Source organism: Lagopus leucura, unplaced genomic scaffold (assembly GCF_019238085.1).
Source record: "Lagopus leucura isolate 7727_CA_CO unplaced genomic scaffold, USGS_WTPT01 Super-Scaffold_100004, whole genome shotgun sequence".
In the NCBI taxonomy this organism is placed as follows: domain Eukaryota; kingdom Metazoa; phylum Chordata; class Aves; order Galliformes; family Phasianidae; genus Lagopus; species Lagopus leucura.
This window is the reverse complement of record NW_024962264.1, coordinates 46221266-46235976: the sequence shown is the minus strand read 5'-3', so window position 1 is coordinate 46235976 and position 14711 is coordinate 46221266. Positions and strand designations below refer to the sequence as shown.

At 38.5% G+C, this 14711-nt stretch overlaps 1 protein-coding gene across 5 annotated transcripts in view; it reads left to right on the top strand.

Moving 5' to 3' along the window:
• Positions 1 to 14291, top strand: part of ATP10D (ATPase phospholipid transporting 10D (putative)) — a 36470-nt gene extending 22179 nt beyond the window's left edge. For all 5 annotated transcript variants that reach the window (XM_042870963.1, XM_042870962.1, XM_042870964.1 and 2 more), the window contains 13 exons: positions 102 to 290; positions 2041 to 2656; positions 4050 to 4156; positions 5022 to 5148; positions 6390 to 6574; positions 7342 to 7651; positions 8262 to 8338; positions 8739 to 8864; positions 9345 to 9545; positions 10740 to 10820; positions 11089 to 11193; positions 12492 to 12679; positions 13338 to 14291. In XM_042870963.1, the coding sequence (XP_042726897.1) occupies positions 102 to 290; positions 2041 to 2656; positions 4050 to 4156; positions 5022 to 5148; positions 6390 to 6574; positions 7342 to 7651; positions 8262 to 8338; positions 8739 to 8864; positions 9345 to 9545; positions 10740 to 10820; positions 11089 to 11193; positions 12492 to 12679; positions 13338 to 13686 (2661 nt within the window). In that variant the 3' untranslated portion in view covers positions 13687 to 14291. The remainder of the gene's footprint in view (positions 1 to 101; positions 291 to 2040; positions 2657 to 4049; positions 4157 to 5021; positions 5149 to 6389; positions 6575 to 7341; positions 7652 to 8261; positions 8339 to 8738; positions 8865 to 9344; positions 9546 to 10739; positions 10821 to 11088; positions 11194 to 12491; positions 12680 to 13337) is intronic.
• Positions 14292 to 14711: the final 420 nt, after the last annotated feature.

Genomic DNA, 14711 nt, shown 5'->3' with positions numbered 1-14711 from the left:
CTGGAATCAACTTGCGACTCTGAAATGGTATGAACTAGAAATCCATTTGGGATTGCCAGGGTTTATATCCTAATTCACAGCTTTGTTTGTTTAATCCATAGGAAACAGATGTTGTACCAGATACACAACTGCTGGAGAAATTTAGACGTGTTTCTTCTCTTTCCTATCAAGAATCAGAAGACGGTATCAGCAAGTTAGGTTTGGAGACAATGTACATCACTGACTTCTTTCTTGCTCTGGCAATCTGTAATACTGTTGTTGTTTCAATCCCCAGTCAGCCACGTCAGAAGGTAAGAAGATATATTTGTCTATATCAACTATTTATAAACAAGTTTCCTTTAGTTTGATTGCAAAAGGAGAAAAAACTGGTATTCAGGATCTGAACCTGCAAGTTTGGTGCTTCTTAACTTTCACAATATATATTTTGAGATTAAACTGCAGTTATGGGTTGTTGTATGTATATGTTGTTGTATGGGTTTTTTTGCTGTATTCTATTATCTTTTACCAGATATGTGCACAGCTTCCTTTAAGAGTGCCCTAACACTCAAGTTACCTTTACAAATAAGTTATTGTTCACTAAAAAATATGAATAATCTTGGAAGACTTCTAAAATACTGGAACTGAAAAAGCTCTTACCTGTTACTTGACTATATTCAAATAGAATTCCAGAAAGAGTATGGAGGATCAAGTTTAATGTGTGTAATAATTTGAAGAAAAAAAATGCGTGGCAATATGGTTAGTATAAGGTGGTCTCATCTTCAATGTACAATGCATTTGTTAGACTGTCCTGGTTTAATAATCAAGAGACTTTTAATGTTTCCCTGAAACCACTCCTTATTTTCAGAGCACGCATCTAGTATTTATTTATTTAAAGATATTGCTTTCATTTTAAAATAGTTGACTTTTTTTCAAGGTGGGATTTTCATAAACCCATCTTCTACCTAATTTGATTGTGTGGCAGGATAATCCTAGAGTTCAGCATTGATTTTTCTCCCCACAAAAATGATAAAGATTTGTTGACTTTACCTTTTGAAAAAAAAAGTTAAAAAATTGTGATATGTACAGGAATAGTTTTTGGTGCTTAAGTAAGGTAGTGCATGTACATGTATGGCTGGAGATGTTTCCATAAGGTACCCTGTGGAGAATAAAGTACCACATATATATAAAATGGCTGTTGTTATAGTGTCCTTCCAGACAAGTCCACATAGTAGGCTGCCTGCTGTGAACACATGGATGGGGCATCTGCATTAGTAAATACTAACTTCCACCTGTGAGTTTTTCATTTCTTAGAGAATAATATTTCTGGATGACTTTTAGAAGAGGAGATGTCCAAGTCAGTAGTAGCTGGGTTGGAAGGAGCAATATATGGCATAAGGATTATGAGTTCAGTTGGGGAATGATAATGACAAAGGCAAGAAGTTTTCAGTGTTTCCTTAGGGAGAGATGAAGGAATGTTCCTAGTCGGTGTCTCTGTGATGCTGAATAAAGAGACGTGTTACAACTTGCATGCAACTGGGATAGAATTGAAGCAGGAATCTTTTATTTCTTGATTCTTGAGGGTGCTTGTCTTTTGTTTTCAATTCTGACCAAAAACGTTTTGGTGAAGTACTGTATTTTTAGCATTACTAGTAGCTAGTCACTGTAAGAAGTAAGGAGCTGGTTTATTCTTTGCAGCTATCTTGTCAATTGAGAACAAGTATCTAATTCCATTCACCACAACTTCTAAAAGTTCCATTGCTTAGACATATCTACAAAAACTTATTACATGGAGTCATGAATCAAACTGGCAATACATGCAGTTTTCAGATCTGAAGTACTTTTTACAATTTGTGTGGTTTGAACAGGTGAAGCTCTCACAGAGCTGTTTGGTGTACTTATATGGTAATATGTTTAATTGAGCTGGCTATTTTTAATACAAGTGATCAAAATGATCATAACTTTTCAAATTTTCATTAAGAAACATGCGTGGTTTGTAAGCTATCTTTCTTTAATTAAATAGCATATGAAGACTTTATACTTTCTCTGACTGTTCTTTTGCAGATGAGACCCTCTTCACTGGGAAGAATGCCTATTAAATCCCTTGAGGAAATCAGGCAGATGTTCCAGAGGTTGTCAGTCTGTAGACTAAGTTCCTCCCCACTTCCAAGTATAAAAGAGTCATCATCTGAAAACCCAAACAGTTTTGTGAGCAAACTGTCTATTTTCAGAATGAAACCAGCTTCACCTGCTTTGGATGGGGCTGCTCAAAATGCTGCTGAGCCTCACAATCTGAACAGCCCAGAAAATCCCCAGTTACCCAAAGAATGTTATACAGTGAATGTAGCTGCTGGCTGTGAAACCCACGGTGCTGAGTCATCTGCTGAATGGTCTCCCTTACCTAAGCTTTGTTATGAAGCTGAAAGTCCAGACGAAGCTGCCTTGGTCCATGCTGCTAAGGCTTATAAATGTATTTTACAGTCTAGGACTCCTGATCAAGTAACTGTGGATTTTGCAGATCTGGGATCTTTAACATTTCAGCTTTTGCATATCCTGCCTTTTGACTCAGTGCGAAAAAGGATGTCAGTAGTGGTTCGGCATCCAGTCTCCAACCGAGTGGTGGTGTACACAAAAGGTGCAGACTCAGTCATGATGGATCTGTTGGGAACTGCATCTGAAGGTATTTGTCGAACTTTTAATTCTTTGTTCACCTTTATCATTCTTCGGTATAGTTGACTGCATGCCCTGATTTGTAACAATAGCCAAGTAACCAAGCAGAACTACTATCTCTGAGTTGCTTTTAGGAAAACCCATAAAGGTATTACAGCTTCTCACCTACATATGGCTGTGCTGTATGCCATTCTGGAAACTGAGAACAGAAAGCTAGCAGTAATTCAGAGATTTTGTGGTGTCTAAGCAGACCTCTTGGAGCCAACTGTAGTATTTCCAGTCGTAAAATAAGGTTGTCTGCTGAAATAGTTGTCTCCTGCTGTGCTGTGAGAGGTGTTTATTGGGATGAGATACTTTCATTGCTTTTTGACTGTTCTTATTTTTTCTGGATTATCAACTATTTCTGTGTTTCTAGATGTGTTAATAATATCCTGTGCCTGCAAAATTGTGTGCTGCCTCCTGCTGGGTGCTGTTGTTTTTGGGTAAAGGTTCTTGGAATCTGCTACAGAAGGAACATGCTGTGTTACTTAAGCACTAATCGTGATTTATTCATACGCTGTATCAGGCAGTCATTGATTTATAACTGAAGGCATGTTGTCTGTGCGTGTAAGAAACATGTCCCTGCATATATTTAAGGTCAGATGTTACAGGGTCTTTTTTAATGGTTGGGAAGGTAATGGAATTTACAGGTTTACTATCTGCAAGGTAGAACTTAGTTTTCATGTTCTGTGGTTTATCGCAGTGAGGAAGTGGGATGTGTACAGTTCCACAAGCATATTTTAGCCCAGCACTAGCCAAGTAAGGTCTAGACAGAAAGCTTCTGCAGGCAGTGAGGTAGAAAAGGAGCCTCCAAAGTCTGTCTATAGGGCATAATTTCATGTCTGGAGATACCTCTCCTTACTTTGGCTCTCAGGGTAAACTTGCAATCTAACTTCTACATGTCTGAAGTTAGATGAGTTAATCACCTCTCTGAATAGTCCATGCATTAATGATTAAAAACAAAAAAAACAAAACAACAAAAAAAAAAAAACAGCTTTTCTGTGGTAACCCTTCTGGCTCCCTCCCAGTGTATCAGAGAGAACAAAGCTACTTTGATGTCTTGTGGCCCAGTTCATTTTAGAAGGTGATTTCATGTTAGAAAGACACTTTGATATGCTAGTATATATGAAGGCATATATGAGTGCCAGACTGGTTCCCCTCACTGCTTGTGCAGACTGACCCTCTCCATGCATTCTAAAGATACAGCCACGGTACACTGTGCAAACGTGAAGGTATGTTCAGAGTTAAAATAAAACCTGTAAATATTTTGGGATTTTTAAACCATATTTAGACCTTCAAAATTTTCCAGTAAATTTACTCTAAGACTGAATATTTAATTTACTTTACTTTTTATATAATGGTAGATACCAAGAATTCAGAAATGGAAAAGAAGAACATTAAAGAAAGAACCCAGAATCATCTGGATGACTATGCCAGAAAGGGACTGCGCACTCTTTGTATTGCTAAAAAGGTGGGGTTTTTTATGTGTACTTTTAACAATGTTTACAGTCAATGATGAGCAGGAGTTTTTTTTCCAATGAAACAGATATAACCACTTATAGACTAGATGTTCTCATTGCCACATTTCATTTGTCCTTACTTTTTTTCAGGAGGAATTTGTACGTTTACACAAAAAAAATTTCTGTCTTCAGTTAGATTCACATACCTGTTGTCACTTTAGGATGCCAGACAGTTTTAATAGTCTAATTCTAGAACAAGGGATGTAAAATGTCCTGATTTTCTTACATGAGTCCTGAGCGGCTCTCCTCACATGAACCTTGCCCTGGTTGGAATTTTTTTCTGGATACAGAAAACAAATGTAGTCAGGCCTGTCTTACTGGGTCTCGCACCGTCTGTGGTGTTATAGGATTTGTAGGCAAAACTATGTGATGTTATGAGATTCCATTATAAATTCAAAACTGCTCAGAAGTAAAATTCCATAACAACTGAAACAGGAAAGGAAACTCTCATGCAAAGTGAAAGCATGGGCTGTGTAACTGTACAGGCATCAAGCTGTACCAAGCTGTGCAGTGATTCTGTGCCTGTGTCTATGAGGCAATTAAAGAACAGTAAAGAGTATATTATGCTCCTTGGCCTCCTTGCCTTCCATATAAATGGAGATATATCAGGCAACTCCAGGTGCCTGCAAGCTTTTGGTTAGCAGCCTGACCTGTGAATCATACTAAGTCTGTAGACACACCAGGGTACACATATAACTGCTCTGGCAGGGCTGCGAAAGGTTTAGTATATGGATAACAGAGATGGCTCTGAGGGATGCTCTTGGAGTACATTTGAAGTGAAATCTAGACACATCTGTGTTTTCTCTCCCTCTGCAGGTGATGAGTGATGAAGAATATACAGAGTGGTTAAATAATCATTTTTTAGCAGAAACCAGCATTGACAATAGGGAGGAGCTGCTGCTGGAATCTGCCATCCGGCTTGAAACCAAACTAACTTTGCTTGGTAGGTAAGAAAATGCTGTAACTCACAGGAAACCCCTTATGATGGTTATAATCTGAATTCGCTGTATGAGCCTCTATTTGTATAATATATAGCTTTCTACACATCTAGAATTTGTTGACACTCATGGGTGTACATAAATCTTGCTGCACATTTGTTATTGTTGCAGAACCTACTGAAGGCAGCTGGTGATCTTCTGTTGTTTGTAAGGCACAATATTTTACTTTTTTTCTGTGTGCACCAGAGTTTTTGTGTGTCATCATAATAAGCATGTGAAATGATGGCAACTAATAACAAGACCACTTCTGGGCATATTTTGTTGCTATTGTTGAATTTTGGGTGGGGTAGGTATGCGTAGTGAAACTGGCTCCTGTTGGAGTAAGAAGGGATCGCATACCTCGAGAAGGGAGTGCAAAGTGTTTACAGTGCCCAGGCTGAAACAACTTCTTTCCTCTCTTCCCTTAATGTCTGTCAGAGAAGCTTGCATCCAAAAAATTCCAGCATCTTCCTTTATGGAACTATTTTGACTTTTGACTTGAATCAAAATGCTAGCAGAGTGCAGAGCAAAGGATTTTCTTTTTCCAGGTGGCTAATGGACATCACCAGTTAGCTTGATTTCTTGGCCCTTGTCCATCCTCATAAGACAGTGTGCTTTAAATACAAATTGCTCATTAGAATCCCTCCTTACTAGAAACACTTTAAGAGAGAAAACTTTACTGGTGATTATTGTATTGTTTATTTGTCAAAATGACTAGCTGCAAGTGGCTGAAGTTTGGGGTTTTTTTATAAACTTTCTCAGCCTGAACATCCCACAGCCCAAGCCATGTCTTCTGGTTATAATTTAGTACTGAAAATGTCTTGTACCACATCATAGGCATTGGTGCTTTTCAGCAGTGCTTAGTGTGATGTGTTACTTTGTCATTAACAGAGCAAATGATCTTGTAAGCTCATTTGAGGATACAAGTATGCATGCTTCGTATACTGTAGAAGAGGATATCACTGTTAAACATTCTTTTTTTTTTTTTTTTTGTCAAAACTTTTTCTATAACTGGTAAGATGCAACGCAGTGAGTTTTACATACTGTCAGCTGATCAAATATTACATTCTCCTATTGTTTTTAATTCCGAATGCACAACATGATGTCTGGAATGTGGATACACCCAGGGACTCTCTTGTCCTGTCACGCTTGCAGACTTGGTTCTTGAAATACAGCAGTGCTAATCCATCTGCTTGTCTAAATAAAGGTGCCACTGGCATTGAAGATCGCCTGCAGGATGGTGTTCCAGACACAATACAGGCATTACGGAAAGCAGGAATAAAAATATGGATGCTGACAGGTGACAAGAGAGAGACAGCTGTCAACATCGCCTATGCTTGTAAATTGCTGGAGCCAGATGACAGAATCTTCACGCTCAAATCACAAAGTAGAGTAAGTAGAAAATTACACTTTTTTTTAGTGTTCAAGAGGGTGTTTTATTTTGATTCCTCCGCAAAAAAAAAAAAAAAAAAAAATGAAAGCCATCAGGCAATATCACAGGACTGCATGGGAAAATAATACATTCTCTGTTTTCTCATCTCACAAAAGGTAGTATAATCACTTGGAAGATGAAAATATTCGAAAGCTGGCTTTTTTTTCCCAACGGGTAAAATATAAAGTAGTATATCTAGTGTCTGTTTCTGTACATATTCCATCAGTTGTCACTCTTTTAACTGATTGCTTAATTTCTCTTTATGCTAGGAGAGAAAGTTGTCCTGCATCATATTCTATTAGATATTTCAGGTGGCTGTAAGTTTACAGTGTATTAGCAATATGGGAATTATTGCCATGAAAATGATCAAATTAGGTTGTGTGCTACTTTGTCATATTCTCCCTCAACTGTGCCTTTTTTTTTTTTTCTGATTGTCTTTTAATATTTTTCTAAAATGTTTCAGTGTTTTCCTTTCTCCTAGTACAACACCCAAACCAATCTACTTAATGACCCACAATTTAGCTTTGCTTTTACCCTCTGTACTGCATTCTTTGTGATTTTAAAGGGTTATTCAGCCTCATGTCTGAATCCCTTTATATTCTACAAAATGGGAGAAATACATTGCACATTGATAGCAACTGGCATTTTCTCCATGTTTCCTTTGTAAATTGGAAAGGGAGCCAGAATACAAACAGTGTTTAGTAAGTTGCTTTTCTCTTGTCTTTAGGATGCTTGTGCTTTGGTGATGAACAGTATTTTAGAACACATGCAAAAAAACACTGCTGAGCAAAAAAAAGTAAATCAGAAACTTGGGAATGTCTCTGCAAGTCCTTCTACCCAAGCTCAAGGCTTCAGCGCAGGCCTGGTTATTGATGGAAGGACTTTAGAGCATGTCCTTCAGGACAGCCTGCAGAATGTTTTCTTGGAGCTCACAGAAAAATGTCGAGCTGTAGTCTGCTGCCAAGCCACACCACTGCAGAAGAGTGTGCTGGTCAGACTGGTGCGAAATAAGCTGAAGGCAATGACATTAGCTGTAGGTGAGTCTCATGGTTTCCTTCTTTTCTCTGAGAAGAAGCAGAAGGCAGTTTCTTCTCTCCTTTATTTTTCCCAACGTCCTTTACAAAATTAAATTACAAGGAAGATAATCCTTTGAGTAATAGTTGTCTTTAGCATTGCATGATGATAGTCTTTTAAGCTACCAAATTTAGTCTGTGCTTGGTAATCTAAAGCAGCAAAGAGTAGCAGTAGTCATGTACAGCATTATGTGATGTGTGCAAGTTAAGTGAGGGGATTTTCGTTGTTGTTCTCCATCACAGTCCCTGAAATAGCAAGGGAGAAGGGAAATGACTATGATTTAAAACATCCATATTTTCTGTCCAAGCGTACTGACTAAAATTCTGACAAAAGGAGCAGCTAATATCCATTTGAAGAATATTGCTCAGCTCAGTCAGGCCTACTACACTCTAATCTTTCTTTCCATAGGCTACATTGCTGGCTATGAAAATGATTTTCTCTGAATTCTGTGGTGTTATGTCTATGTATCTGTGCTACCTCCATGGCAACGTGATAGCCAGTAAAGCTGCTTCCAGGTTGTGTTTCAACTAACTTAAGAGAGCTTAGTTATTATTTCTTCACTTTTCTCCGTAGGTGATGGTGCCAATGATGTCAGTATGATCCAGGTAGCTGACACTGGTGTGGGAATCTTGGGCCAAGAAGGCATGCAGGTAACGTGTACAAGACAGACACAAGTGACATTGGATTCCATTTCAAATCTGTTTAACATTCACTCTGGAGGCCCAGCAGCTCCACAGCCCACTGCTGTATTTGAGGGAAAGTGTGCAAGCCCCTGCACTTATCTGGGAGTGCTCAGAAGCTGAAGGGTGCACTCCCCATTTTGTATCTGGGCTACTTGTTTCATGGCATGAAGTATCAGTGATTTCTTTGGAGCTGCTGATGTTGCACAGAGGGCTTCAGATCTCAATAAGGCAAGGCTCGTATGCGCTATATATATTAAAAAACATAAAATAAGAGTTTCCAGCGTTATATCAGTTGTTTGCTGATCAGTATTGAAGCTCATCGTTAGCAGTTTGGATATATCAGTGCTCTCCTTTATGTGTGTTCCAGGCTGTGATGGCAAGTGACTTTGCAATTTCTCAGTTCAGGCATCTCAGGAAGCTGCTGCTTGTCCATGGTCACTGGTGTTACACCAGGCTTACCAACATGATACTCTACTTCTTCTACAAAAATGTGGTATGTAGCTGTCCTATCCTAGGGAAAGCAGTTTGCTTATTTGACAGTACTGAAGGCTCTAGTATGGCTTCATATTATTTTTTAGTTTCTGTTGTGAATGGGTTCAAAAATATGCAAAGAGTGTGTGGCAAACAACTTTGTTTCCCATTTACATCTTCAGAGACTAGACTCTCCCATTGCTTGAACTGGGTTTCCTACTGAAAGCCATTGTCTAATTTGTTCAAAAAGTGGATAGCAGGCATTAATTAATGTACTCATAGCATGAATATTTAAACAAGCCATGTAGCCAGTTTGGAAATGTAAAGATGTGCGCTAGCCAAATATAATTTCAAGGTATGGGATTGGCAGGGACTCTATAGCAGTTATACATAATTTTTCACAGATTACTGTTACCAGACCTACAACCTGCCTATTTTCCTCTTGATTTTTAAAACACTTGTCTACAGGTAACATTTTATCATCTCGTCATTGACTTTTCAGGCCTACGTGAACCTCTTATTCTGGTACCAGTTCTTCTGTGGGTTTTCAGGCACATCAATGACTGACTATTGGATCTTGATTTTTTTCAATCTCCTTTTTACATCGGTGCCACCCATCATTTACGGTGTCTTGGACAAAGATGTGTCTGCAGAGATACTCATGCAGATCCCACAGCTGTACAAGATGAGCCAGAAATCTGTGGTGGGTTTTTAAAACACTTATCAAAGTTTTTCTCTTTTTGCCCAGCTCAATATTGTCTTGCTCTGTGGTTATAATTGTTAAGTAGTATATCATCTCTTTCCTTGCATGAAAGCACAATGTAATAACTGCTTTGAATTAAACGTACTATAAAAGAAAGAGCACTGCTTTGAAAATATGTGTCATAATGTTGCACCACTATGTCATAAGCACAGCTCATTACAAGCTATAAAAGTAGACAGTAGCTTGGATTCATCTTCACTGATTTAGAGCACTGCCCTGACATGGGCAAATGAGGAGTCTAGTTTCCCACACCATTTCCAAAGAGAAATTCAGTTCATGAAAGGGCTGAATTGCTTTTCGGAGTAAGCATCTGTCCTTACTAATGAGAGAGGAAATCCTGAATGAGTAGACTGTGCATGGGCGTGCCTCGATTGATTGTTTGAAGGAATGGAAAACACCTAAGCCAGGGCACATGCAATTATAGTTTCATCAGTCTGCTGCCACTGAATGGGGAAGCCTCATTCCTCTGCGTTGTCTCCCTTCTTTTCTTCCTGTTCCCTATTTTCACCCTTGTAGTTAGATCACCTCCCTTGTGCCAGTTCTGCTGTTCATGTTTCCTTCAGGAGCTGATGTAACTCACTACAACGGCATAGTTGTAATGAGATTCCCAGCAGAAAATGTCACATCCCACTTTTAAGGGGAGGGGTGACCAGGGAAAAATGATTTTTCGTATTCTAGTGAATTTAGTTACCTCACATTAAAGTCCTATATGCACAGAGGAGTAAATGAGCAAAAATTAAAAGACAGAAGGAGACGTACAAAAAGGAAGGGAATGGAGGTGGGAGGAACATGAGACTTGGCATTCAATGATAGCAAGTTGCTAGGGTGATTCACTGTTCCATTGCCCTCTTCCTTCCTTATCACTCAGGTAAGACTTTTGCAGGTCAATTCTAGGAGGAACAACTGTAAGGTTAGAGCTCACAGATCTGGCTGCTGATTTAAATTTGATAGCAGCTAGCTATATATGCATTTTCCTATTGTGCCATAAAAGTATGTCTCTTCATGGGGAAGCCAGCTGGAGTTATTCTGTGGATTATCTTTCCTCAAGTCCAGCTGGATGCATTAACAAAGCTGCAGCAATTTGTTGAATTTGTTTCAATACCGTTATCTTTGTTTGTTTGTTTTTTCTTACAGGCCTACTTGCCTTCAACCTTTTGGATAACCTTGGTGGATGCTTTTTACCAAAGTCTTGCTTGCTTTTTTGTGCCTTACTTCGTAAGTGCTGGATATTAAATTTATGCACTTTGGCATACTCAGGCAAATTAGAAATAAAATGTAGTTTTTGATTGTACTTCGTGGTATATGAATGAATAGTAGCAGATTTGTCAATGGAACTGAGTTGAACTGTGCATGCAATATGTCCAGTATTTAAATAAATCATGCCACTTTACATATAAAACTATATGTCAACTATATAGAATTACATAGAACTATACATCAAGGATATTACACTGACTGTATGGTATACTGTCTTCCTTTACAGACTTACTATGGCTCAGACATAGACATTTTTTCTTTTGGAAACCCTATAAACACAGCAGCACTTTTTATAATATTGTTTCACCTTCTCATTGAGTGCAAATCCGTGGTGAGTACTTTGTTTTCTGAAGAGTATGTTCCTCAACAGAACGTGTATGCAGCTTTCATTAAAATTTATGGAAGAGAGCTTAGTACACAAAACTGAATAAGTATAAGAGAGTTAGAGGTGAAATATTTCCTTTATAAGTCTCTGTAAGCTCTCCTAAGAAAGCTATCATTGGAGCCAACAGAATTACTTATGTGACTAAAATTAACAAAATTTGATCTCAGGATTATTTAATAATGAGGGATCCTGCCTTATTAGGAGTCAGTGGGTTTGGGGGATGTCACTTTGATTTGGCAAATGGTAAAACCAACTGGTGATCTGCTTGAGCCTCCGTAAGTTCCCAAAGTTTGCTTCTCATAAAAAACAATGTCAGCTATTGATTTTTGAATACTTGAAATGGATGATCTGCTCTAGAGAACCAGTATGTTATGAAATTCTATTCCAGCTTTCACTTGTCTGCATAAAGTAAAATACCTGTTCATAGACGCTGCATTAGTTTGGATGAATTTAAAGCTTTTACAAGGGTAACATTTACCCATTGGACATAATTTTAAAGAGAATATACTAATATTTACAGTACAAAGACAGATATTAATGGCTTTTGATTTTTTTCCTGTCAGTTTTGAAAAACATATTTGGAATTGTATCATAATGGATAAAATTGCAAGTTGTGATTCTTCTTCCGTTCTTCTTCCAGGCACATGGTAGCACTTACACAAATGCCTTCAGTCTGCCTACATACATAGCTTGAGTGTATCCATACTCTGAACAGGAAAACAATACATAAATGGGTTTTATTTGGCATTTTGGTACATTGGCAAGCTATCAGACCAATGACAGTGTTGTTTCTATAGTAACCATTATAGCCATAACTCCAATGAAGAGTTAATCAATATCTCAAGCAGCATATGTAAGAGACGTGTCATGTAAAGCTATCACCTCTGTTTGCTTGAGAAGACTCTCAGCTGCCAGTAAGGTGATCATTTAAGCAAATAGCATTATAAAGTCTTACACAAATGAACTGATAGCTATACTTTTAGCAGAATAAAATACATAAATAAATAAACCAGCTGGGTTACCTATGAAGTGTAGAAAAAAGGTTCTGTTCTTCCTGATAGTGCTTTGCATTGAGTTAAGAATACTATCTGGATAGTTTTCTCCTCTGTTACATTAAGAAGCCATCCTTGAAGGAAGAGCATGGGGGGGGGGGGAAGGGCTGTGCATCCTCATGCACACGTGCCTATAGGGTTTATGGGTCTTCCTGTTTACAGCCTAGATCTGATTTCTTTTCTAACTTGCAGACTTGGATTCATACGATAGTTATAGTTGGCAGCATCCTATTTTACTTCGTTTTTGCTCTGGCTTTTGGGGCAACCTACAGAACCCATAATCCACTATCGAATCCTTATCGGATCATGGAAAAGCATATGGCAGATCCAGTTTTTTACCTAGTGTGCCTCCTGACTACTTGTGTTGCTCTGCTACCCAGGTATGTTTCTGTTTTATAATCACAAGCTACTACTGCTAACAAAGTGGTTTTCCTTAATTTGTTGATGTGTTGTGGTACCTGAAGGGGGCCTGTAGAAAAGTTGGGAAGATAGTCTTCATCAGGGAGACTAGTGATTGAAGGAAGAGGTAGTAACTTTAAACAAAAAACAGATTAGTTTAGATCAGATAGTAGGAAGAAATTCTTTGCTGTGAAGGTGGTAAAGAGTTGGAACAGGCTGCCCGGAGAAGCTATGGATACCCCATCCCTGGAGATGTTCAATGCCAGCTGGATCTGGTAGGTGTCAGCCCTGCCAATGGCAAGGGGGTTGCAACTGGGCCATCTTTAAGGTCCCTTCCAACCTAAACCATTCTATGGTTCTATTGCAAAGACAATAATAATAATAATAATAAAAATAAAATAAAGAAAGAACCTGAATATCAGCATTTGAAAATGCTTGTTTGTTTTAAAACATGCTCTGGTATTGTTGCTGGAATGATAATTTGCGTTCTCAAAATGGCACCAGCAAAAGCGTATTTCAGAGGCTGCTGCAATCTTAGGTTTAAATGAATGGTGTTTAGTTTCCTTCACTGCTAGATGTGATTTTGGGAATGGTTTTGAGTCTGCTTCTGACCAGCTTATTTGGAACCATATTTTGTAGATACTTTCTGAGAGCTGTCCAAGGAACATTGTTTCCATCTCCAGTGTTGAAAGCCAAGCACTTGGACAAACTGATCCCTGAGGAGAAGAGGGAAGCAATTAAGAAATGGAAGGATGAACGCATTGTAAGCTGTAGAATGGAGTTGCAGGTTACTTCTGGGTCTACTGGCTCAGCCACGGGTACTGTATTAAAGGAAGAAAGCATTGCCAGTGTTGTACCGCTTTCTAGAATACCTTTTCATGCCTGTTCAAGAGATGAGTTAGTGGAGGAAGAGCCTGGGAATAGAAGTAACTTGAACTCTGAAAAGACTGCATTTCTGAATTCAAAGAGAACTGATTCAGATGTCTGATGTGCCAAAGTCTTTGCACGTACTAATGAAGAGTGCAGCAGTGCCATTTCTCTAGAATGCAAAGCAGGTTTGAATTCTTTGTTATGTGCACAAAATGGTTTAATGTTATTTACAAAGTTGGAATGTGAACCATTGAAAATCCAAGAATAACTGCTGGTGTATGCTACAATATGATTTTTTTTTTTTTTTTTTTTCCAGCCAAGGTAGATGATGCACTCATTTACCTAAAAGCTTTTGAGTTTGTAAAGCTTTTCAGTGATTTATTGAAGTGTTAAAGGTCTAAATGGCTAGAGGTTTTATTTTCTCATGCAGTATACTTTGCATACTGCTTCTCTCTTTCATGCAACACTGCATAATGCCTCCTACAGACAGGACATTGTATGAATTATAGACCTACAGATTCAGTTTAGATAAAATCCACTCTATCACAAGCCATGCTACTCCCTTGCATTCCTGTCCTATTATCACAGCGTTGCCTGGAATTCATAGCTTACTGAGATAGGAAGCAAGCAGAAAGGCTCAGACGTAGTGGTTTTAGATTGTTTATTACAAAACTTCTCTAATGTTTTTAATACAGTAATTATCTTAACCACTGTGGTCCAGCTTCTCTACAGCATGATCCAAACACTATTTAAGCCATGAGGAAAGTGCCCTGGATGAGACATAAAAATCCCATATCTCCTTCACATTCCCACAGAAAAATCTTTGTGCAGCTTCTTGTTCTCCAGGGTACTTCATCCTCCTGCTACATCCCCTCTCTTTGTCTCCTTTTTTCCTTTCATCTCATTCACCGACTGATCTTTTTCTCCTCACCCAACTTGGATACTGGCTGCCTGACTTTTCTCTAGACTTTTAAACTCATGCCTGCCCTGGAAAATCATCTGCAAGTGGTGATGGGAAGTTCCTGAGTGTCTTCAGATACAGCAGCTTGTAACTAATGGCATTTCTCTTTTTCACTCTCAGTTGTTTTCACATTCCTCCAGACTTTCATATTAAACAGCATGAGCATTGCTAAATGCTGCTCA